Here is a 25,986-nt window from a genome sequence, read left to right as displayed (position 1 = left end):
TTTCATGTCTGGTAACAACCTACAAATACTGCTTCTGGGAATGCTGATGGGGGGGGGGGGGTATTGTCATCTTCTGGAGGGGGGCTGGTGTGGTCAAGAAGGCAAGATATGTGGTCAGTCTGTAGGCTACATCATGATGAAATGAGTCTTGCAGTGGACTGAAGAAAGAAAAAGAGAAAGTGAAACAGACTAAGTGGTCATATGAGATGCAAAGGTAGAAATAGGGTAAAAGAGATAAACAAAGAGTACACAAATACAACTCAGAAGATATAGAACTAGCAAAAATCTTAAAGACAATATGGGTGGAAAGATCAAAATTTGCTTCAAGCATGGCACATAAAACATGAGGACATGACTGTAGCTTTCAGTACTTAATTTTGCTACTTTTCTGTGATCTGCAAGGAGTGAGGTCTTGATATACTGATTTGTGTCAACCCACAATGACTCCATGGAAAAATTACAAACGAGCTCCTTGCATCCCTATTCTCGGGTTCTTCTTGTATGCAAAAAGCATGGTACTAACTGGCACAGTTGAAAGCTTAGAATCAGAAGATATTACATATGCATGTACATTGTGGCATCAACCAGTAACCATGTGATAATAAGGCCAAAAAAAAAAAAATTGTTGCATTGGTGTAACATGAGATTTTCAAATAGGGTCGGTCGGGCGGATTTTTTTTTTTTTTTTTTTTTTTTTTGCTACCTGCATTTTACGTGTAAAACTCGTGCTCAGCTCAGTAAACAGTTATAACTGCTGCACCGAATGTGCTGTGTTCATCTATTCTACAAATCATTTATGAGACCGATATTACTGGAATTATACCCCTTCACAGATTTTAAAGATGTTGAAATCCCTATCCTGAATGTTTTCACTTCATATTTTACTATTTTGACTTAGATAAGATAGATGCAAATTGACCCATATGTACGATCTTTTCATCGCACACGGCGATCTCTATTACAGTCCCACATATACAGATTCGTGTAAGTTCTCCACACAAGAAACCTATGGCAAAACTGTGCACAATACATTGCAGTCTGAATGCTACGTATACACTGAATAAATCTTGTTAGAGTACGCGTCCGTGTTGGAAACAGATGACGTACTGATCAAGGAAGGTTTATGCGAGGTGCTAGATCACTCCCTCGTACATCCGATATCCCCAGAGCTGTTTCCACTTCCGGGTTTGTGCGATCGCGATCGCAATCAACAAGATATTTGATATCGATAGCAAAAAAAATAATAAAAAAGCATGGGGTCGGCGGAATTTTTAGGGTCTGGCGGGTTACGCCAATGCAACAATTTTTTTTTTTTGGCCTAATTAAAAAAAAACTAGAAATATCGCTATGGCGACTGATGCCTCCGCCATAATGCATGATTCTCCCAATAGGTGTATGGTACAATGTCTTCACAATGTGTTATGACAGTTTCACAAAACTGACAAAATATTGAAATGACAGGTTTGTCAGAAATATCTTGAATGTTCACTTTCCTTGAACTAGGTTTGCTATAATTGTCTAAGAGTGCAGGTACCTGTATTTGGGGAATTGAGAATTTTTACTTGACTTCTGACCGACCCTTTTATAAGTTTATGCATTGAGTAATTTTCAAGGTATGAAGAAAGAGTGTAATTTCAGTATAAAACATATTTTTTTTTTTTTTTGCATTTAAACCTGGCCTTTGACCCTTACCCTTTGACTTTTGACCTTCTGGCTTGAAATTTCCCAGAGAATCTCCATTAGGGAATACATGTATATATCAAGTTTTAGTTTTAAAAATAATAATGCAAGCATTGCATATAATAGCATATGAGGGAAATGGTAAAATTTTGAGGAGTTGACCTTGACCTTTGACCCCCCCTGACTATTGACCCATGACCCCTACATTCCCTAGAAAATCCCTGCCAGTCAGTACATTTGTATGAACCAAGTTCCATGAAGATACATTGAACCATTTGCGAGAAAAGCGAAATTGTGACATATTCACCTAACCTTTGACCTTTTGACCTTTGATCTTATGACATGAAACTCTCTCTGGAGAATCTTTATGCAGTAGTACATGTCTACACTAAGTTTCAAGAAAATACCTTCGGGCATTGCATGGATATGAGGGAAATAGCAACGTTTTTAGCATTTGACCTTTGACCTCTTGCCAATGACACTAACATCTACTCAACTAATTGCCCTATCATACATCATCCTTGGACCAAGTTTGGTGAAAAGTGCTTCATCCAGTTTTGAGTTATCACGTAAACAGATAAATTTTAGAATTTGACCTTGATCTTTGAACTTTGACCTCTGTCCAATTTCACTCAAAAACTAATCAAGTAATTGTCCCATCATACATCATCCTCAGACAAAGTTTTGATGAAATTTGCTGAATCCAGTCTCGAGTTATTGCGTAAACAGATACAATTTAATGATTTGACCTTGACCTTTGACCTTTGGCCGAGTTCACCCAAAATCTAATCAAGTAATTGCCCCATCATACATTATACTTGGACCAAGTTTGGTAAAATTCTAGTCAATATTACTCAAGTTATCGCGTAAACGAATGCGGACGGACGTACGGACGTACAGACGTACGTACGGACGTACGGACGGACGGACGGACGGACAACCCGAAAACATAATGCCTCCGGCACCACTTCGTGGCGGAGGCATAAAAAAACAGCCATTGAGCCTAAATTTTTTTTATATCCAATGATTTGCAACCATTCATCAATTGTAGTCACACTGATTTCTTTGATACTGCCAAGGATGTAATTCTACTATCTCCACACACTGCATAACAGTTACTCCTTGATATAAAAACAAAACAAAACAAAACAAAAACCTACAGTGCACCTATTTCTGTAACAAACACGGTTATAAAGAAATTCTGAGAAATTACAACAAAGTAAAAATTCAGGCTGCAACATTATCCGCTGTATGTTTTTAATTGTTTATTTGTTTAATCATAACAAAATTTTGATATAACGAAAGAAAATTGCCAGTCCCGAGGGCTTTGCTATAACAGGAGTCCACTGTATATCACTCAAAAAAGTATGAGAACATTTATTGTAAGCTGCTAGTTTATGGATACTTTTTGCTGGAGGGCAGTAGCCACAGTTCATCATAAATCATTTCACGAGATTTATTAAAAATTGCAAACAAGAGTCACTAGGTTAACATCATTGATCCCTAACTGACTCACCAATAAAGTCTGAAACTGGGTCCTTTCCGTCCTCGTTGCGAAGGGAGTCGGTGATATCGCTGTTCTCAATGATGGGGAGGAACATCTGGACAAACTCTGATGTGTACGGAGGAGCAATCATGTCCAGCACCTAGATGAAGATTGAAACAAGTTAATAACACCTTGACCTACACAGGATTTATCACTCTCAGCATCTCAACAAGATGATCTCACCATATCATCAAAATCTCATCCTCCATCTACAGCTACTGTATATGCCCTACATTTCACAAGGATTTTATTTTTGTGAATTTCACAAGTCAGGTGCTCTTTGCAGATTTAACAACACACAAAAATATTAACCCTTATCCTGACATGAATGCCAAATGCATGTGTACATTTCTCTATTCGTCACTGTACTCCACGATCGTGAATTTGAGCACTAGTGAAATTGTGAGGAAGTCCCGACTTACAAAAAATTAGACTCGCTAAATGTATGTTACAGTATCCTTTCTATGGAAAAAGAGATTGAATACTTCATATCGCCTCACATCTCACTACATCTGCATCACACATACCCTTGAATAACTAGATTTCTTCAAACTTTGGCTTACTCTCATGAAAGAAATGCAATAAACCTTACTTAGAAGCATACAGACTTCTGTTAATTCTTACATTTATGTATAGAATTCTTACTCATCTCCTACACAGATAGGGTGATTTAAAGTTTGACCATATTTAAATTGATCTCCAACACCAATGGTCAGATGAACACTAGTAATCCCATCATAACTACAAACATAAGTTTCTAATGCTCCTGCTCCACGTGTGTGCATACACTGCACTGACATAGGAAGATGCAAGGTTGCCACGGCAACCAGGCCTACCTCAGTGACAAAGTGCCTGATGAGGGAGATGTCAGTGTCCTGTTTCTCCACACACTTAGCGATGTACTGGATGACCGTCACCACGTGGCCTCTGCTCAGTAGGTGCACCATTCGGTCAAGGATTGTCTTCTTCAGCTCCATCTGACAAGCGAAATTTAGCAACATTACAGTCACATTAATACGATTTCAAGAAAAGTTGGAGAGGTTTCCACATCGTACATTCCGCCCACATAGTGAAGTAAGAATATAAAACTAAAAAATACATATAGAGATATAACTAGAAGTAAGAAGAGAGAGAACTGGATAAGACTTTTTCTGGAAGGGCGACACTGGGGAAACTGTGTTTAAACTGTGTTTAGATGGGAAAGTTAAACACAAGAATACAAATGGTATTAAAAATACAACACCAGTGAAGAGATGACTCATTTCTAAGTCAAGGGCATATCATATAGTTCGTCATCAAGCCGTCTGTTGGCAGCCAAAGTACAGTGGTAAGACACCAATAGGAAATGTTTGGCCAAACTTTTCATTTCTTATGAACAGACTTGTGACAGGTGTACATGAAATATTAAGACACATGCTTTTAAGGTTTAAGATCAAAGTGTGAAATAACACTGATGTATTTAATCTTCATTAATCTGCAATTGTCACACAGTGATTGCAAGCTATATTTAGACAGACTTTTGTTCAGGGGTAATCACACTATATCCTTGGTCTCACCTGTACCATAACATCCAGCTGTGGGTACGGGTCTTCAAACAACCTGATGAGAAGTTCTAGGACCTTGGAATGTAGCAGCTGGTGACAATTGACAACCTGGAATGACACAAAGTTATCATCACTCTATTGATTATCAAGTTAGATGAAGACAAGATGTTTTTCAGGACGACTTATCCATCATGGGAACATTTCTGTTGCAACAAAGATGAAAGCCTTATAGCTCATTACAACCTGCTCTGAAGGAAGAGCTATGAAAGTCAACCATTTTGCATGCACATGTGAGTCTATCATGTTGAGAAGTGATCACGAAAAAAAAAGAAGAAATAAGGCAAGGACAGACATTTTCAAACCATGACATCAAATATCAATCTACTAGTGAACCTGATAGTATCGCATAAAGCAGCCTAAGAGTATGTGATAGTGATGCATGTTTCAAACAAGTTTACATTGGTGGACATGTCTTCTTGACCAGGGAGCTACAAGATCGATAAAACTTGCTTCCACTGCTATCGCAGAATCAATGAAACCAGCAAAATGTAGAATCAGGAGGCAGAGTGTGCATTCAGGCTCTATCTTTATGCCCATGAAAGGTCAAAATTCACTGGGTGGATTTACCTCATCCAAAAGGAGCAGGTGGATTGGGGTGTGGTCGGTGAGGCGCTGGAAGAAGGTGGGGTCCTGAACCACACAGTCTACCCAGTAAACCACGCCCATGGCAACCACAGGATATCTGCACAGGAGTGACATTAAGAGGAGAAAAATGAAATAATCATATAATGTGGAGTACAGCTGAATATTTTCCTCAAAAGATTACAAAGTGCTTTCATTTAAAACTTCTCGCAGTTATTACATTTGTTTATCAACAACAGTTCTTCTGTCTAGCCTACCATCTGTTCCATTCCCCATTCTCCTTCCCTCCTTTTTTTTTCTCTCTCCTTTTGTTATCCCTCATGTATGCCAAGAGATCAATTTTGTCTATCTTTCATTTCTTTGCTCATTTACTGTACACAAATGAACTTAAAAAACCTTTTATATTACAATGTAGGTATGAGTTTTCTTCATCCCTCTGCATAATAATCTCTTACCTTCATCTTTTATATTATCTAACATAATTTGCTGTTAATTTAGTAAATCTATTATTTTTGGTTTCACTCATGCCATTATACAATGCTGCACACTGGCACTGGTTCAACAGTTCCTGACCAGTAAAAAATCTCTGTCGGACCAGCAACTTTTTCAGGAATGGACCAGTAACAAATAGAAAAACTGGGTACCTACTGGTCAGACAGACAGGTTGGACCAGTAGAAAAAATGGGTTAGTGGGAAGCCCTGCATTATAAATGACACCTTTACAAACAGAAAGTACCCCATTTAAAGTGGAAGTCTTTTCTGGCAAATTATTGTGGAAGTCTTAATCCTTTACAGGAAATTTTAATAGATTCCACTGCCAAAGTCTGTATTAGGATCTCATTTTCTACTAGACGAATATCAAAGGGTTCATAGCTGTGTAAAAATCAGATATGGACGGTGCCACATCCCCGCCCTCCAGTCTCCTCCCGCTTACCTGATGCACTGGTAGACAGTGGTAAGCTCCATGCTCAGCTCTGAATCACCCTTCTTGTCGGCACTGCACATTGCGTGCACCTTCTCTATCGCCGTGTTGGTTGCCTTCAGCTCATCCTTGGTGACCGATGTCCTCTTGCCCTGGAGTCAAACAGAAGTCAACTGAGTCAAGTCAAATTTCACTGAGCTACAATGCAACCGAGTCAAGTCAAATTTCACTGAGCTACAATGGCTACAATCTACAAAATGTGAAGCAATTTCTTCAACATTTAACCCCCTCTAACACATATTTTACCTCACTTTCATGAACCATACACACTGCTGGAAATGCTTTAACTTGGTCACTAACTGACACATTCACTCTACTTCACTTCCAGATAATTCACATGGTTCTAGAGGTTTTAACAGCTGTCATTTCTACGGGTATTTATGAGCACCAACTTTTGGAATGTGACATGCATATGAGTTGACAATCTACACTTATTCAAGTAAAATAGAACATAATGCTGTCAGCTTGACACAAGGCCACACAAGTCTCAATAATTATATAACTGCCAACATAACAACAACAATCTAAACATGCTACTGAGGTCACGCTTGAGCACAAGGTAACATTATAGGCTTGAAAAACGTTTAAGATTCACAAATAAAGTTGCAATCAAGACTAAGCCTTGCTATAACATAAATCAGCATTTACTGCAGACCCACTCATGTGAAAAACATGACCATGCTCCATCTTCAGCATACACCAGCCTACGTCCAGGATGAGTGGGTGAGAGGTCTGGGAGGGTGACTCACCATTCTCCAGGTTTCATGTGCACAGGTGGCATGGGCCAGGAGGTAGGTGTACTTGTGCCGGTGGTCCGGGTTGATGGAGGCGCCGGGCCTGAACAGGGTCTCGATGAACAGGACCAGAAGCTGGGGCACCCTGATCAGCTCCACCGGGGGAGGGTCTGGATCACTGTACATCTTGTATAGCTAGGGTGATGGACAAGCGAGAGGTGCTATGACAATCACATACAGTCTAAACTGCCTTAGTGGCCAAGTGCATACAGCACCCACTTGCTTCAAGATGTTTATGTGGTGACCACTTGTATCACACAATCAGCCATCAGTTAATTTGTCTCCTATGATAAAAAATTTCATGATTGTACACTAGTGACAGAATCAGGTTTAGGCCCTGTCTAATAGTACACGAAATGCCAGGTATCTGACTTCCTTTTTCTTCAGAAGCTCTCATATATATGTGAACAAAATAATGACCAATATTTTTTTGAAGCTGATGCAGTATGATCTTTCGAACAATCATCTGTTTAGTATATTTGATAATTTATAATTGTCAACATCTTCTGCATGTTTATTTTTATGGTAGGGATGTTTGTTGTAGATACTAACTATTGGTTATATGCAATTGAAATCAAATTGGCCAGCCACCTATTTATGACTGACCATCTGTTCACACAGGCTATCATGCCACATTAGTGGTCACAAAACAAGTTTCACTGTTTATACAAATTTCAAGCAGTACTAATAGCCATTGAATCACTCTTAATGAGATATCACAGACCTACACAACTCTTTTGATGGCAAGGCTAGAAATAGATTGTTGCATGTTCAACAAACTCATGTTTCTTTTGTCCATGTGAAGAGAGGGATCGGCTGGTCATATCTTGTCACATAATATTCTGACATATTACATGTACCTTTGATATAGCACTTTGTATACGAAAACACTGCAGTGACTAGTACACTAAACACACACACACACACACACAAAATTCAATATCATCTTTCAATTCTGTTTAAAAGCCTTGTAAGTCCCATTTTAATCTCTGAACTTCAAATGCATTTCTATTGCCAAGCACATATTCAACACAAACAAAAGATGAAGAAACATATACGACATAGCACAGGGAATGTCAACTTTGTTCATAACAGCACTGAGAAGAAATGATGTGACCCAAGGGATCTTACCACCGTAATGTCAGCCGGATTGAGAGCCTTACGCTGGATCATGGAGACTAGAGCCTGGCAGGCTCGGGGGTAGCTGGTAGCATTACTGACTGCAAGGCTTATCTGAGCCACACCCTCACCTCTGACCAATCAGAAAAGGAAAAACAATAACAAATGAAAAATCAAAACAAAATATTAATGGCAGAGAATTCAAGTCTCACTGTTTCGCTCTGAGGATGAGAACACTTCATCAAACTCTTTTGGTCTGCCTATAGAAAATGGCAATAGTAGGTAGAGCACAGAGTCAACATGATGAATCATGGCATAGAAAAGAACAAAAAGAAGACTACAAAATACTGGCAATACCTACTACATTTCAAATACTACAACTGTATCTCTATGTATAGAGAAAAAAAAATATGCTTTATGTGTTCCAGTGAAATGAGTGAGCATAATTTCCGAAATTGTGATTTTACAGGAAACAAAGTCTGATACCCTCAAAGTCAGCTACTTGGAATCTGCAATGACTATTATCAACCCTGTTGATGCATTGACCTGAGAAAACCTTACAAGCCACCATGTCAGATAACTTTAATTCATGGATGTCACCCAGACCTCCTCATGAAGGTAGTTATTTTGTGAATGTAAGTCTGGAAATACAGCACTGCTTCCTCCTTCCACAAACCCTAAAGCACAACTCAACTACACAAAATCAAACCAACCAAACAACAGACCAAATCTAGCAGCTGACTTGATGGTGCCTATAAGAGTACACATCTAAAGAGGTCATAACATCCCAAGGGACCTGTTGCATAAAAAAATGGAATCAGACATAAGTCAGAAAATCAAACGTAAGTCAGAATTGAAAATTGAGCCAATAAGAATTGAGAATTCAGAGACTTATGATTCATCTTCTATCTTATGTTTCATCTCAACTTTAATGCGACAGCGCCCAGGATAAAGAAACTCTAATAGGAGGATCTGTTTCTGGCATGCAAGCATTGAAAGTAAGGTCAAAGGTCAGGGGGTCTGACCTCTGATGGCCGACGACTTGCACTTCCTGGCACAGTCTGCGGATGATGGACGCTCCCCCATCCTGCCTCGCTAGCAGCTGCATCATGACCTCAGCATACAGGAATGTGTGTTGACCGTGGCATACCATCTTCTGTTCACATGAAGGCATACAAGAGAAGAGACCCACACCCAGAGAGCAATAGTCTCACTTTCATTGGTATCACAATTGAAAATGAAAATTCTTGATGTACATCACACATTATGAAAAAAATTAAATGTACATCAAAATGCTGTAAAAGTGGAAATTTTCACACATTTTTTGGTGACATGAAACTAGCACAATATTGAGAGAATGCAAATTTTGTGCTTGTTACAGTGTATAAGTAATATTATTTTATATCCTTGATCTCAAGGTAGATGAAGTATATTTTATGTTATTTGTAGTTTTCTCCATGTTCACTTGTTTTGCAGTGTGAGTGAATTGTTGTCAAAATACAGATTAGTTACCTTTTACCGTAGTATGTGCTTCCCAAAGCCATTACCCGCCATGGCAGCAGTGGGCTGTTTGAACTGCTCTTTCAGTTGTCATGCCAATTCAGAAATCATACATACAAAAAATCAACCATACACAGCAGCTCATCTCTCTACCTTTAACCTTTTTTGTGCTTTGAGTGCCAACTGTCACAGAAACCCAGATAGCACTGTACACACTGTCCAACTTCCATAGCACAGAAAGGGTTAATGGAGTCATTACTCCAATGACAATCCATGCAACACTGGACTGCCATTGGGCCATGATGAAAGCAGGAAGTGAAGAACTCACACTGAATTCTGGGAGATGTTTGGTAATGGCCTCCTCCCCACCCTCCAGGAGTTTGTTGATGGACGTCTGAAGGACCTTGGAGAAGACACCGATCTCGTGGCAGGCGGTCGACACGTTACCAATCTCCCCCTGGAAGCCGGCATCTGATATCAGCTGTAGGGAAGGGGAAATAAATCTTGAAAGTTTGATCTCCGCAGACTTACCCAGAGAACATCTAAAAGGTAACAGGTTACATTCAGCCTGTTCACACATGAGACAGCCTGAAATTGGGGGCAAGATTTAAAACTTAAATTTTTGTTCACAATAGGGAGGAGAAAGTCAACCTCCCTACAAGGAGAGAATGATTGCAATATACTAAAAGCAAAGCTGCCCATGCAGGTTGCTACATTATAACTTAATATTTTCATCACTTGCCCAGTTGGGCAAGCAGATTTGTAAACTGTTGCAGAACATGTGCCTGAACATGCATTTTACTTGCCCCAAAAGAAAGTAAAAAAATATAAGTAATGATGTAGAGAATCACTTGTAAGTCACAGGCTTGATAAAACACAAACATCTGAATAAATAGTACATGTTGATTCATGTTCAAAGACATTGGAGTAAAAAAATTTGGTTCTAGTGAATGTTGATGTTTTATTGCTTTGTGGCTTCTACACATTAAAGTTTTGGAAAGTTGGTGAAATGAAATTAATGTTGCATCGTCAAACAGATATTATCTTTCGGCTTCTATATGGTTGACTTCATCGGCTTGAAGGGGAGAAAACTTTTTGCTTGCCCAATTCGGGCAAAACATTTGCCCAACTTTGATTTTCACTTGCTCTGGGCAATCAGGCAAGCGTTTATGTCACACCTTGCCATGATATACCAGGTTCTGTTCCTGGCTGACATATGGATTACTCTGTTTAGCAAAAACTTTCTTGCATACCAGCTCAAATATCAAAGCATGCAAACTTTGCTGACTTCATTTTGTTCACGAGAATTGATACAGCACATGTACTGTGTCAGCAGTTGGCATAATTAGAAACATGTGAAATTCATTGCAGTCACTGGTGAAACTTTTGACATAAATGGTACCTTGATGGTGAAGTTAAGCATCAGACAGTCGGGGTAAGACTCCGCCAACTGGTAGAAGAGAGAGCGCCAAGTCCTGTGTTGGATCATGGCTTCAAGCCAGGCTGGAGTCTAGAAGAAAAAGTATGGGTGGAATGAGAAGGTGCTAAATGAGAGGGATTTTTTTTTTCCCCCAAGAATAAGCTAATTCACTTACAATACCTCTTTTTTTTTTCAAACTAAAATATTTACTAAAATTCACTGAAAAGTCATCCTGCTAAATAGTAGGTAGAGAGATTGATACATCAACATGGGATGTGATCATATTTGGGCAGCATGTTGATGCATTAGTTAAATTTACTCTCAAAGTGACAGAATGTTCCTAAATCCCTGCTTTTGTTTCTTGCTTCTCAAAGATTACACAAGTTGATGTTGTGGGAAAAGGTTTTAGCAAGAAAATCCCATTTTTTTTATTAACTGTGAGCAGATATCAATATTCTTTAGGCTACAAATTCTGTTTGAATGGGATTATTGATTTTTTTTCTCCTCACATATGAATTCCATACTATGGAAACAAAAATACATTACTACTTACATTCCCTAACAGGGAGGTATACACACAATAATGGCCACTATACATAAAGGTTGTGTTGCTTTGCCTAAATAGATCGCAATCCTCCATATCATAGCATGACCTCATAGTGCATGAATAATTGACTTGGAAAATGACATCATTGAAAGTAGAATCACTGCAATGCCTTCTACTCACCCCTCCCTCTTCGATAAAGATGGTGTCTGCTTTCTTGGGATCGAAATGCTTGATGATGAGAACCTTGAGGTGATCCTCCACCATTTGCTGTACCTCAGCAGGACTCACATCTGTCTCAAGTCAGGGAGTAAAAAATGCATTTAAAATATCTCAAGACAGCCACTATATTTCACATACGACAGTTATGGTAATCAATTGTGCATATAAATGTACAAGTATTTTAATGGTTAAAGCCCAGTTTATCACATATCATCCAATCAGTGAAACGTCAACCAAGATTCCTTTAAGACCATATTAGACAGTGTCTGTATGACGGAGATTCAGTATAGACCTATTATGGAAAGATGACACAAGGTGATTACAAAATCCAACTTGAAACTTTACCTATGGATATAATGTGGCAACTTGCTAACTGTTTATGAAAAGAAGACTTCCAAAAAAAAAATAATACATAGTTTCTACATTGTTATTTCTAGTAAGATATTGAACACCAACCTCTAAACATAGTGTCTCATCAGTTCAATTATAAAGAGTGTATACTTCGTACTGTAAATGTACAACTGCTGGATTCTTTGGGAGAACACATCTGAAAATGAGTCAAGCTGCATGTTGCTTATGGGGAAAATAAGGCTTAGAGCTACAATAGAGTGCATCCAAATTCCACAACTTACCAGATTTTTACTAAAAGGTAATGCCTTGTGGGAGGATGTTGAACAAATACACAGTGTAGCATAATATGCTGTCTTACCTGTAAAGATGAGCCACTCTGCCAGGAGGTTCACAGTTTGGGCCACTGCGGTGTAATTTTCCGACAACAGGACAACTACCTGCTCTGGAACGCCTCCTGCTTTGAAATATCTGCGGTGGATTGAAAAGTCAACGGTCAAGCCTGTCACGGTCAGTCTGTTGGGCTTATCTTGGAACTTTTCTAATGAACCCATAACATTTCCCAACTCTCTCCTGCTTCAAATAATCATTCTGGTTTTCAGTAAGCAACATGAGGTTTTCACAATTTTATTTCTACTGGTAAATTTTTTGTTTGTTTGTTTGTTTGTTTGTTTGTTTTCTTTTTCACTACCAATGTAAGAATTTTTAGGTGAATAAAATAATGAAGATGATGTTGTCACTTCATCAAGTTCAGTTCTCACATCTACGTGTATCATTGTTAACCCTTATCTTTTCTGCAGACCCTTCAATTCTCAGAGGGCACAAATCCTGAAATATACAAATTAAATTGGAGGGCATGTTGATTGGTGGGGTTGTACCTCTTCTGGATCGGGGGGATTCATACAAATTCAGCTACCATAGCATCCTCTATCCTTGTCAAAATCAATTGCTTTAACAATTGGTTTTCACAAAGACGACAAAAGAAGTACAATATTAAAGGGGCGAGGAATGATGCAGAAGTAACGGGAGATAGTTATAGAAGATAAGTAGTCATATAATAGCTCACTTGAATCTTTACCTAAAGAAAGCTGGAAAGGAAATGGTAGCAGGTGGCAAAAGAAAGACAGACAAGAAACCAGCATGATAGAGTGGGGCTGGGAGAGGGTAATCCTACAGACCTCTTGAGATCCTTGAAGACACCAGGTTCCATGATGTAATCTGTGCTGGCAAACGCCTCCAAGCACTCCTTCTGTATGGCTTCATCCTCCTTGTATCGGTCCGGATCCTCATCTTCTTCCTCCTCCTCTTCCTCATCTGGGGGAGGATCCTGATTATAAGAGACACATAGAATTCTTTTAATGCTACTGTAAGTGAAAAACAAAAAGCTGGTATGAAGTAACGTACAATTTATACGAAGAAAATACTTTCAATAATCTTAACACAATTCTTCCCCAAGGTTGCTTTATTACTGGAGTCTGTATGAAACAAGATTGTAAACACAGCACAAAGAATTCAATCGCGATCGTATAGACCGTTTCTCTGGGCTGCCACATAGTGACATGACTGAGTGACAGAAGACACATACAGTGTACAATGTACAGCCCCTGTCCTGTTGTACTTAATCAAAATTAGTATGACTGCCTGTTTAGTACAAATGTATACTAGAAAAAGGCTAGATTCTTCATTTATGTAGCTTGTGCTAGAGTGCAATATGAATGGCATACAAGGAGCTTAGGACAAGTAATCATGTTTTAAATTCTTCAGGCCAGCCTGGGCCTGTAGCCAGCTTGTAATATTCCCAAAGTCTATAAAACAAATTTGCCTATGTTTTGTCTCACATATGCCATAAATACTGCAGATTTGAATTTCGTGACCGTCCCGTTGATTCTGAATCTCTGTAGTGAAATAATGCCATTTTACTGCATGCGATTGCATTTTCTTCGCGCGGTTTAAAAGGGTACGGGTACCTCAACCATGTCAACAGATCAGCACCTCCTCCCTCTATAGCCTAAGGCCCTAGATAATAGTAATATTTACAAATGAATTACACAGTCATGCGTCGTGTTCATAATTTACTGAGCAGATGTGTAATTGAACCATGTTTAGTTTAGCTCGATTAGTTTGTTTAATTGAGTTTGTGGCATTTAATATCGCGAAATAGGTCCCCACTCCATTCACCGCCATTCATTTCATCATACTAGCCTGGGACTTCTTTCAACCTCCCGAGACTTTGCACATAGTGGAGACGCACACGAGAGGGGACTGATATCATGATTTGGCCGAATTTGTTTTATGTCTCTTTGTGTTTACTGTTTTCATAGCTTGATGGCACTGAACCCAACGCGTACAGTACCTTTTAATTCTATACGCAAACACACACACTGCACTGTCACAGAGCATGCATGATGTTATTGTTGATCATCATTGACATCATGTTGATTGGAAATCATTTCCAAGGTTGCCGGCTGGTGCTGGATGTTGTTGACTTTGCTTCTTTAATCTTGAGAAGTAAATGTAATGAAATAACTTTTACAGAACTTTATTTCCCCTAAATCTCAGTCTATCACTCACAGATCATAGTCACCCCAACATCGTCTATGACTGTGGTTATCACGGTTATTCATTGATCACAATTCACACAAATTTAACCATGGCCACGGCCAGTCACGCACGGCGCGGCCTTGACCAAAAGATCGGTCTGTATCTGTCCGTCGGGGAATGTTCCGCGGAGACTGTGTCTGGCTTCACGGATCCCCTCCGTATACAGACCGAAGTCAATGATTGCGGCTCCTGTGTGGAGCAGTAGCGCACAGATCAAACGTTACGATAAACCAAATTTCAGACAGCTTTTTTCCATTCAAACAAGTTTGACATGACATGACACATTATGCAGCAATATTTGGGATTAATTTCTCACATTGTGCAATCGAAATACTCACATAAACTCGGTTATAACGCAGAAATTTTATTGATATCGCAACATCGCCGTTCGCGAGCAGTACATCGCCGTTCGTGAGCAGTAAGTTGCCATTTTGAATCTGTAAGCCAATCACATGCGAGGTACGTGTTTTAGTAAAAAAAAAACACACGTAGAAACTACCGCGCATGTGATTGGCTAATAGATTCATAGTGTATGTTTCTGTAGTTTGAATGTGACGACGCGACAGGCTGTGTTTTACGTTGAAAATTCTACTAAAATGTTGGATTATTCATTAATCTGGTGGGTGTAATGTATTCTTAAAAAGCTAATTTAACCATACAAGCTTAAATTTGCCGACCTAGGGCCGTGGCGTTAATTCAGTTCGGGAAACCCACTCACAAGGGGGGCCCCTCCTTATAAGTAACCCGTCCCCCTTATAAGTAACCCCGTCCCCCTTATAAGTAACCCCCGGGGCACCCCTTATAAGGAGTCTCCACGCTTTTTTGCAATGCAACGCGAAAATGAAAGGACTGCGGCAATTCGCTTGATTATGTCCATAAAGCTTCACAAGTTTCCTAGTTACTCACGAAATTTGAGCAAAATCGGTTTGAGGAATCATATCTAAAATCATGGATTTAAATGCGATGTCAAACGACCCATGCGAATGCTGAAATGCGAGCGATTACTGGCTTGAGTGTCGCCAGGCGCGGCGGCGCGGCAATGCTTGAGTGCAGACTGCAGTCGCCACGTCTGCACTCAAGCATTGCCGCGCCGCCGCGCCTGGCGACACTCACGCCAGTAATCGCTCGCATTTCAGCATTCGCATGGGTCGTTTGACATCGCATTTAAATCCATGATTTTAGATATGATGCCTCAAACCGATTTTGCTCAAATTTCGTGAGTAACTAGGAAACTTGTGAAGCTTTATGGACATAATCAAGCGAATTGCCGCAGTCCTTTCATTTTCGCGTTGCATTGCAAAAAAGCGTGGAGACTCCTTATAAGGGGTGCCCCGGGGGTTACTTATAAGGGGGACGGGGTTACTTATAAGGGGGACGGGTTACTTATAAGGAGGGGCCCCCCTTGTGAGTGGGTTTCCCGAACTGAATTAGACGCAATCGAGAAGGGTGAGGTACCTCACCCAATTTTCCATAGAGACAGTGGTTAAGAACATCCACACAGCAATGGGTACTGCAACCTTCCGTCTGTCTACGGAGGACAGCGTTAATGGCAAAATATAAAAGAGTCCTCCGGACAGACGGATCTTTCTGTCTAGGCGCGGCCCTAACACCGGCGCGGCGCGGGGCGCTGTAGGGCTAGCCAACCGCACAGGGCTAGGGGTGTACTGCTACTGGTGCGGTTAGCACGGTCCGCGCCCGGGTGAAAATGTCTTGCTCTTGCAAGTAAAAATACTCTGGCTGATAACATAGCTTACAGTTTGATCGTAATTCCAGTCTGCATCTCCATAATCATCTTCATCCATTCCAATCGGTCTTGAATTCTTAGTTTTATCACCGGTTTATACACTTAAATGGACTCTTGAATCTCGCGTCTTGTATTTTGCGTGTATTACTATTCAGTCATAGGGGGCTGCCATCTTGGATTTTATTGACCAATCAAAACACTTGTGATTCAGCTAGTTTGCAAGTCTGATCGTGGTTTAACCTTTCTGATTGGTAAATAAATCAAGCAACGCGCGACGCCACAAAAAGCAGTGGCTTTTGAGACAGCTGCATGAAGCGTGTGTGTGGTTTCTGTGGTGTGGCGTCGTGTGTATGTTTTATGTGTGATGCCGAAAAGCTACGGGACTGAAGCAAACGCTTGAAACACGACAGCTGAGTAAAGTGGTCGTTCTGTTGGAATCTTTCTCGATCCTGTTTCACAAACAGCATCAAAATGGTAATGAATATAAATTGCACTTTTCATGTATTTATGGTCACAATTTCTTGTGTTTCCACCTTTTTTTGTTGAACTGTATATGAATCGTTTGCAAACAGAATTACATATTTTCGTAGCATTATTGTATCAGTCCCACACCTATGTAATTGTGTTATCTACAGGGTGTTTTAATCCACAGCAACAGTATCTTCATAGAAACTGATTTTCACGTCTGAAATTTTGTAGTCTGTAGTGTAGGTCTTTCTTTTCGATGTAGTGATTTTAAATCATCGCTTGGACAGCATGACTTCGATTCTTTGGCCGAAGTTCCACCAAAGTTGTGCCAAAATAATTCTCTGTTCTGACCACCGCTGGCTGAACCCTCTTGCGCATTGCCCTCCTTGTCCTAGCTATTGTACTTTAGTATCCATGTAGATACCTCGAATTCTACATCACCAAATTGCACCAAACTTACAGGAGCTACTAGATATCTTACTTCCAATCATTCATGTAAATATGAATCGAATCTGTTCTCGGGAAGCGGTGATATTTGATATTGACTTTCATGTTGTCGCGATCGCGTGAGTCAAGCAAAACAACTCGCTCTTCGCGAGCTACAGTACAAGTAGGGCGTCGGTAGCGCGATGCGCTTTGTCATCCCCTTCGAAATTCACGCAAAAGTCGCCAGTTCACAAGTCATCTTTGACCTAGATTTTCTAGGTCTATATGCATCTACAGAACATAAAACTACTTCAAAACATTTTTTGCAATAAGAGAAATCTATCATATTATCTTCGAAACTAAATGATATCACGAAAGTCACATTTTGAATGCAAAAGCGCTAGCATTTTCAAATAAACTTACGACTACCAGATACGTTCAGTGCGTGTTGGGCAATGGGCAAACGTAGGGCGCGCGTTCGTTCAAAAAGTGGACCCACAATTTTGGCTTAAAATCACCTTTCAGGCATTTTCGCGGGTTTATCCCGGGAACAAATCTCCATAAATTTGGTATCATATGAAAGCTTGTGGTGGTCTCATTCTTCTCGTCCTACGCCGAGTTTAGATATCAAGACGTATTGCTACCTAAATTCAGATTTAAGCCTACACATCGCTATAACTCGACTGTTCCGTCCAACTGTGAACCTGGCCATACCTGTGTAGGAGGATTCAATGGTGCTGAATCCAAAAATAGCATTGGTTTTTCGCTTATTCCCCAGGATAAACCCGCGAAATAGCGATTAAGATACCCTTGTCAGCATAGTAACAGCATCAGCGAACTAAGCGAGGCGGGGCCTACAAGTCTAGACACGTAGTTACACGCCATGACTCGTGGTTACGGCGCGCACTTACGCGAAGCTCCATACAGTCGAGTCGGTTTTGCATGCATAGGTACGATGTTCAGCCTCCACACAGCTGCTATAGCGCACCGCCGGTACGTAATGTGAGTACCGGTACATGTGCGCGTCTCCATGTACGCTGTACTAGTATCGCACATGCACCACTACTGTGTGCGCTTTTACTCCGCCGCGCCGTTAGACCTACGTTTGTGATACGTTTGTATGTATGATGGGTCATCGGTCTCGTAAACCCGTGTGTACAAATCGCGTGCAAGTGCAAGTACAAGTGCGTGCCGCGGGATCGAAGCGGGCCTCGCACAGCTGGCTGGGTAGGTGTGTGCTAGCTGACAAGGATGCGCGCTTAGCCTTAGAAACACGCACGCTTTGAATGTGATAAACGCAGTGAATAGCACCGCCCACTGGAGTGCGCTTGACAGTGAATTTCATTACGCTCGCGACCCACTTTTTAGCCAAGGTTTTGACAGCGTGAGGATGAAAAATACCCTGTTTTTATTTGCTCATAACTTCACCATTATTCATGATTATGATGAGAAATTTTGCACATGTATTAACTATGGACATTATGGATATGTATGTTTTAGTGTGAAATGACTTGTATTTCTCCAGTTGCAAAAATCTACCAGACACCCTAGTACAAGTCTAGCGTTACATGTAATGCGGCAAACGAACTCTGCCTGCACAATTTGCAATTCAAGTCGGCTAATAATAATATTATGTGATGAATCTTAAATGACTGGAAACTAGCCCAAAATCGATGTACCGCGGTACACAATGATTATGGCAACTTGCTTATGAATTGTGAAGTCTGTTGAGAAATGCATTTCCCGCCCAGGGCCAGAGTGCACACTCACACAAACTCGAACAGATGATGTACAGAGGATCGAGGACACATTCACATTGCATTCTCAACGACTTCTCTCAAATCTAATTTAAAAAGAGGAAGAAAAAAAAAAAGCTTCTGACAACTTTACAGCGATTTTGAGTAGTGGTACAAGGTGTAACCTGGAGCTACGATCGGATCGTAAAAACAGATCGGCAAATTTGCCGAAATATCGGTATCGGATTGGAAATCGGCAAAATGATTGACAACATATTTTTGCGCATTTTTCTTGCGATGTACTGTTGCATCGCAGAGGATTGTCAGATGACACACAGTCTGAGTACAATGTAGGTGTGCAATACAACAGCAAACAATTTTTTAACTACCCTGCAATACAATAGAGAGTTATAGTGCACAATATTGAAATGCATCAAGAGTTCACTTCACTGGAAGACAAAAAAGTGCGCAGTGGAGTAAGTTAATACTAATAATAGGTTTAACGTGTGAGACTGGAAATAGTCTAGAAATCTGCAAGTAGTACAGTTCAATATGAATTGCATTTCTATTTGAAGAGATCTGAAGGCACTACAGATATGATATCCTTATCAATTAGGAGACCAACTCATTCAGGTGGGTTCCAAGATAATACACAGAATGTCACACAGACATGTACAGTAGAACTTGGCTTCATTGCTTGTGTGTACGACGTGTACAAAATAAGATATTTCTCGTCTCTCGTGAACCAGAGTGAAAACTGTATTCATTTTGAGTAAATTGCCAAAGGGTCAAAGGGTAGTATTTCCTAGACTTTATTTAGGGGGTTTTATTTTATTTTATTTTATTTTTATGATTTTTGTTACCTCCACCAAGGAGGTTGTACTCTCCGACATTTGTTTATCTGTGTTCAAATAATTCAAAAAGTTGTTGACGGATTTGGATGGAACTTTATAATGAAGTTCATAATGACACTAGGAACAGGTGATCGAATTTTGGTAGTGATCCAGGAATTTTTATGAATTTTTGAAGGATTTTGTATCTTTTGGCAAATGGAGTCGATACACTTACATGTACAATTGTGAATTAAAGTGTGTGCATGCTCTGCTAGCTCAAGGCACCATGCCGCAGGAAGCTGATGATGATTGTTTACACAAGGCTTCTTTATCGTGCGAAATTGGGTGATTTCAAGCATGCCTGTTTGGATGGAAATGAGCTGCTTGGTGGAGGTCTGTGCTCTCCAAGTGTTTTTCTAGTTTTATTTTGTTTTGTTTAATAATTGTTTGGGGAGGGTGTTTAACAAACATTTCTCTTTTTTTGGGGGGGGGGGGTGGGAGTGTTTAACATTCTATATATCCAGTGTACTCGCAAGCTTCTGTCCCTCAATGCGCAATGTACAAAATCACTGCAGTTATCATTCAGTTGCCTTTATTCTGCTGCTTAAACAGGTGATCGGAAGGACTTCAAAGATGGTTCAGCACATCAACTACAGGATGCGAGTCACCCTGCAGGATGGGCGAACCTTTATCGGTAACACCTCCTTTGTTATTTCTTTGTGTTCGTGCGTGCATGCATTCGTGCAATTCTAATGTGGTTTCAGCTCTTAGAGGAAACTTCACTCCATGTTCAGCTTGATTGTATGAACTGAGGCTGATCAAAATGCTCAAATAGTTCTGTTACAGTTTCACTGAAATACAAACAAAACACAAATCATGGACAGTGTAGGTTCCCTGTTTTCTTGGAGCAGAGATATCAGTCAGAACCATATATATGCAAATTGCATGAAGTGATGATGTCATCAGCTCACGAGTTTTGCTTTAGCTTATAACCAAATGATTTTGTGTTTTAAATATATTGATATAAAGGAGTACATTTTGCATCCAATTCTATCCATGATTACTTTTTAAAGAGGAACTTGTTGCTGCAGCTTTTTAATCTTTTTGACAAAACAACAGATGTTTTCATAATGATTGGCTTTTTAGAAGTAACTTGTGTTTGCCAATAAGCAGTGAGAGCAGCAGCCAGAGTATGAATGGAAATATCATCCATGTGTGGCAAAATGAACACAGTGGTGTATAATGAATGCAGTCACAGGTGATCCTGCTCAAAATTCGCTTCTTCAGGCACATTCCTGGCATTCGACAAGCACATGAACCTGGTCCTTGGAGACTGCGAGGAATTCCGAAAGCTGCGGGCCAAGAGTGCCAAGGGTCCTGCCAAAGAAGAAAAGAGAGTACTGGGCCTCGTGCTCCTGCGGGGAGAACATCTCGTCTCCATGACGGTGGAAGGCCCCGCTAAGGATTCGGTAAGCGCCTGTTGGTCAAGTCTCAAAAGCATTTAAAAGACCCTGTAGCATGGGGATTCATAGAGTAGGAAGGTGTGTCCAGTTTGGGTTCATATTCAAGAATCCTGTAGCACACTGTGTACAGCTTCAGCACTGATCTCTACTTGAGTACACACAGCCGGAGAATCTTGACTGGAGTTGACCGTTACTGCAGAGTGTGTGCTTTGATGCACATATTCACTGACACGTGTCTGACGGGCGCTTTTCATGGTTTTGAATGTACCCCAGTGGGCAGCGAATGAAAACTGATCCAGTCAAACCACCCATGTTTCCCCATGCTAATGTTTTTCCCCTGAGATGATAAAAGCAATTGAAGTATCAAGCAGTTTTACGCTGTCACGGATTAGTTTGCTGCTGATTGTGTAGAAAGCTGTCCCACTCTCGTCTGAGTTATTTTCAAAAGTGCCCATCTTTTTCCTAGATGAATTACAGGGTAGGGATGTATTATAACACTGTTATGTCATCTTGCTTTTCTATAGAGAACGTAGTGAATGATCTGTTTGTCTGCATGGTAAAATCAAAGTTGTTGCAACGTACCCTCAATATCTGAGGATAAAAAAAATTGGAATTGCTCTTTGTGTAGAAAGCTGTTGCACTCTCGTCTAAGTTATTTTCAAAAGTTCGCTCTCGTTTACATCATTTTCAAAAGTGCCCATCTTTTTCCAACATGAATTACAGGGTAGAGATGTATTATAACACTGTTATGTCATCTTGCTTTTCTATAGAGAACGTAGTGAATGATCTGTTTGTCTGCATGGTAAAATCAAAGTTGTTGCAACGTACCCTCAATATCTGAGGATAAAAAAAATTGGAATTGCTCTTTGTGTAGAAAGCTGTTGCACTCTCGTCTAAGTTATTTTCAAAAGTTCGCTCTCGTTTACATCATTTTCAAAAGTGCCCATCTTTTTCCAAGATGAATTACAGGGTAGAGATGTATTATAACACTGTTATGTCATCTTGCTTTTCTATAGAGAATGTAGTGAATGCTCTGTTTGTTTGCATGGCAAAATCAAAATTGTTGCAACATACCCTCAATATCTGAGGAAAACAAAATTTGAAAAAAAAAAAAAAAAACAAAATGGCCGAGCTGATTAGCTTCTACCCCGTTGCAGTTTATTCAAGTATTTATCTGTTCAAGTATTTATGCCAGTGAATCAATCGTAGCAAGTGAGGATGCAATGTATGGCAAACTGTTCAAGTAGCTACCACATTTTGTCAGGCACACAGACTGTTAGAGTCTTTTGGAAAGTTTCATCAAGAAAAAGCTTTTACAAACAAATTTGAAGAGATGTAACTACCTCAATATTTTGTTTTTTCTTGAAGTTCTCCATTGCTGTCCATACTATCTCTGTCTGACCAGTTGCTTTGTTTTATTTTGTTTGTATGTCTATGATGTATATGATGTATGCTATTTTTGGTGTTATAAAATAATAATGAAAAAAATAAAAAAGAAGAAGTAAGATCCTAACATGAATTTCATGTTCTTCCCCAGGGCCCCAGAGTGCCCATTCCAGGCGGTGGTGGTGGGCCAGGAATGGCACGGGCAGCAGGAAGGGGAATACCAGCAGCGGCAGCTTCAGCCACAGCACCAGCGGGGCTCTCGGGCCCTGTGAGGGGAGTGGGCGGACCCTCCCAGTCACACATGGCACCCATGGGTGAGGAATACATGAAATGTGGATGTGTGCAGTTGGCATTGATCAATTTAACTGACAGATCAAGACATTTTCATTTAATGTCTAACTGTGAAGGCAACTTGTGAGTGTCCCATGCACAGATTGCAGGGTGTAATTTTTCTCGTATGGCATAGCAATTTGCTGTGCATTTTAGATACGACTGCTAAACAAAATGTCATTTGTGTGGCAATTTCATTATTTAGAATTGGATACCATTCTTTTTTTCTTTTTTTTAAATATATTTCCATCCACTTCAATTCACTTTCAAGAAGGGAGATTATCCCCTTCATTGTATTTTTAAAATAAGGCCTCTCCTTCAGACTTTCTTCACTATTTTTCACTGATTTGTTGTGCTGCACCACCTAGATGCAGAGAAAGCATATGACCTGACATTTTGAAGAGATTATTGAAACTATCACAAAGTTCATACGTCAGAGATTGAGGTTTAAATTTTACACTGAGACAGTAGCACAAGAAATGATTTACAGTATTTTATCAAAATAAATGTTTACAGTTTTACAGGATGATCTACTGATCAGATTAATAGGGTAAATGGTATGCAAATACAAGGAGTCAATGATTGGCTCCTCAAATCTAATGTTTACACGATTACCTCAATTACACTAGAAGAGAAGTGTGTAACATTTAAGAAGATTTGTTCGATATGAGGCAAAGTATGGAGAAAATTCAGAGTCAAAGCTAATGTCCAAAGTGTGCCATTTTACTTGTGTTTTCCCTTGAATACAGCATTTCTCTTGTCAAAGAAGTGAGTGCTGGAGTGTTTACCTTATAAGGAAACAAAAACCATGAAGTCGAGTTACCATTATTGTACAAGATGAAAAATAAATAAGATTGAAATAAATCACAGAAAATCTGCACAAGGTCAGACAAGGCATTAGGAAGTTACAGTCTTGAAATCATTTCAGACCAGATGTCAAATTTTTGGCAAGTCGTTGACAACTCTACATATGTTTTGCTCAATTTTTAGTTAAGCTTTTAAATTGCGCAATTAAAAATAAGTTTTAGAATATGTTCTCCTTTTAGGAATATCATTCCTCTCCAGGCATTTCTCTTGAGTATATCAAATCCTTCTGTTTGAATTTCCCAGGTGGTCCAGGCGGTTTCCCTCCCAGAGGCCCACCCAGGGGACCTCCAGGTAAGGAGTTTAACTTGATTCTCTTACTCTATACATATATTCTGTTTGTCTGTCTGTAGGCAGACATGCAAACGTCTCCTTGATTCTGCAAGAGGCTTTCTGAAAAAAGAAAGGTCGCCCTGTTCTTATTGTCCCTACAGAAGGATGTAAAAGCCTCTCTGAGTTTAGAATTACAGTGTAGCTCTGCCTATTGAGGTTCGTGTAATACACAAGTAGCGCCCTAATACTGTAAAGCAAGGTATTCTCACAGCATGAAATTTCCACGAATTGGAGTCAACTGCCTTTTTTACTGCAAGGAATTTTCAAGAATTGCCTCTGACATTTGATGCATGTTAATGTAGTGTATACAAGAACTTTTGCCTGCATTTTTATATCGCGAAACTTGGCTCTCGCAAAATTCACAAAATTAAATGCACGCGAACATTCCTCCTTTTACAGTAGCTGTTTGGAATCTCCATGATATTGATATTTGAATGCTTGTAGTCCTGCATCAGGTATCCTTGCTGTAACTGACATTTTGTTTGAATGAATTCTTTCAATGAGTGAGACTCTCATGCGTGAATGTGTGGAAGATGTGACATGGAAAGAGTAGTCCCAAGTGGACGGCAGAAGGAACCTGCGTGGTCATGTTCTTGACTTTGTTACAGAAGCCTTTTAGAATATGCAGCATCAGTTTCTCAGAGGCAAGCAATGTCGGTCTCTTCACATTCACAAATCTGCGTTTGGTACTCTGTAAGTGACTGTCGTTAAAAACTATTCCTTCGTTTCTCTTCTTTTCTTTCAGTCCTTCTCCCAATCTTTCGTTCCTTGTATGTTCATGTACATATTTATTCTTTTTGTTTGATGCAGGAATGGGTCCACCAGGAATGGGACCCCCTGGTATGGGTCCACCAGGCTTCAGGGGTATGCCCCCAATGGGACGAGGAATGCCCCCCATGGGCATGGGGCCACCACCCGGCATGAGAGGTGAGAGGGAACACTTCTGATTCTTAACTGTTTCCAGAGCAGGTGCAATGATCACAACGAGAAAAAGTGATAAAAAACAGGATGAAACTGATTTAGTTGGAATTTGTTTTTTTATATGAAAACTAGTAGGGCCTTAATGCAGGGCTCAACACTATTTTTGTTTTCTCTGGCGGCCTGTTCAGGCCATTAAAATCATTAAATTTGAAATATTAGTGGCCTGAAAAATAAGTGTACAGTGGAGCTGAATAAAGGGAAATAAATCAATGTGTTTTGCGACTTAGTTGCCTGATTGGGCCACCAAACGATATGCTTTTGAAAATTTAGCGGTCTGACATCATTTTTTAGTGGCCCCTTGGGACTTCGGACCACCAGGCGACAGCCAATGTCGAATTGTGCTTTAATGCCACCCACTGTGTAAATCACATAGATTGGGCTGCAATAAAGGATGTTTTCATTTCTGGGTTATACAAGTTGCACTTTAATCAAAATTTTCATGGAGCACCTACTCAGGTGTTGTAAATGAAAGATGCACTG

At 40.0% G+C, this 25,986-nt stretch overlaps 2 protein-coding genes across 2 annotated transcripts; one reads left to right on the top strand and one right to left on the bottom strand.

Moving 5' to 3' along the window:
* Positions 1–126: 126 nt before the first annotated feature.
* LOC139727001 (negative elongation factor D-like) lies at positions 127–16,834 on the bottom strand. The gene is made up of 15 exons (XM_071637987.1): positions 16,697–16,834; positions 13,520–13,668; positions 12,703–12,812; positions 11,955–12,064; positions 11,210–11,317; positions 10,136–10,288; positions 9,333–9,463; positions 8,320–8,440; positions 7,144–7,323; positions 6,347–6,486; positions 5,398–5,512; positions 4,783–4,878; positions 4,063–4,203; positions 3,197–3,326; positions 127–158 (listed from the first exon to the last, which is right to left on the bottom strand). The coding sequence occupies exons 1-15, from the start codon at positions 16,742–16,744 to the stop codon at positions 127–129; spliced, it is 1,764 nt and encodes a 587-aa protein (XP_071494088.1). The 5' UTR covers positions 16,745–16,834.
* A 232-nt stretch (positions 16,835–17,066) lies between these two features.
* LOC139726086 (small nuclear ribonucleoprotein-associated protein B-like) lies at positions 17,067–24,589 on the top strand. The gene is made up of 6 exons (XM_071637171.1): positions 17,067–17,160; positions 20,762–20,843; positions 21,437–21,618; positions 23,150–23,312; positions 24,439–24,486; positions 24,546–24,589. The coding sequence occupies exons 1-6, from the start codon at positions 17,158–17,160 to the stop codon at positions 24,587–24,589; spliced, it is 522 nt and encodes a 173-aa protein (XP_071493272.1). The 5' UTR covers positions 17,067–17,157.
* The last annotated feature ends 1,397 nt before the right edge of the window (positions 24,590–25,986 follow it).

Source organism: Diadema antillarum, unplaced genomic scaffold (assembly GCF_040938485.1).
Source record: "Diadema antillarum isolate AM-2024a unplaced genomic scaffold, OU_Dant_1.0 scf00000017, whole genome shotgun sequence".
NCBI classification, from domain to species: Eukaryota; Metazoa; Echinodermata; class Echinoidea; order Diadematoida; family Diadematidae; genus Diadema; species Diadema antillarum.
Note: the sequence above shows the minus strand (reverse complement) of the source record. Positions and strands in the feature narration are given on the sequence as shown.

Coding starts and splice junctions, on each gene's coding strand:
- LOC139727001 (XM_071637987.1), bottom strand. CDS start 16,744: ATGGATGAAGATGATTATGGAGATGCAGACTGGAATTACGATCAAACT. Junction 13,669..16,696: donor ACTGGAATTACGATCAAACT/GTAAGCTATGTT, acceptor TCTTATAATCAG/GATCCTCCCCCAGATGAGGA. Junction 12,065..12,702: donor AGAGTGGCTCATCTTTACAG/GTAAGACAGCAT, acceptor GACTTGAGACAG/ATGTGAGTCCTGCTGAGGTA.
- LOC139726086 (XM_071637171.1), top strand. Junction 20,844..21,436: donor GGATGGGCGAACCTTTATCG/GTAACACCTCCT, acceptor TCGCTTCTTCAG/GCACATTCCTGGCATTCGAC. Junction 21,619..23,149: donor AAGGCCCCGCTAAGGATTCG/GTAAGCGCCTGT, acceptor GTTCTTCCCCAG/GGCCCCAGAGTGCCCATTCC.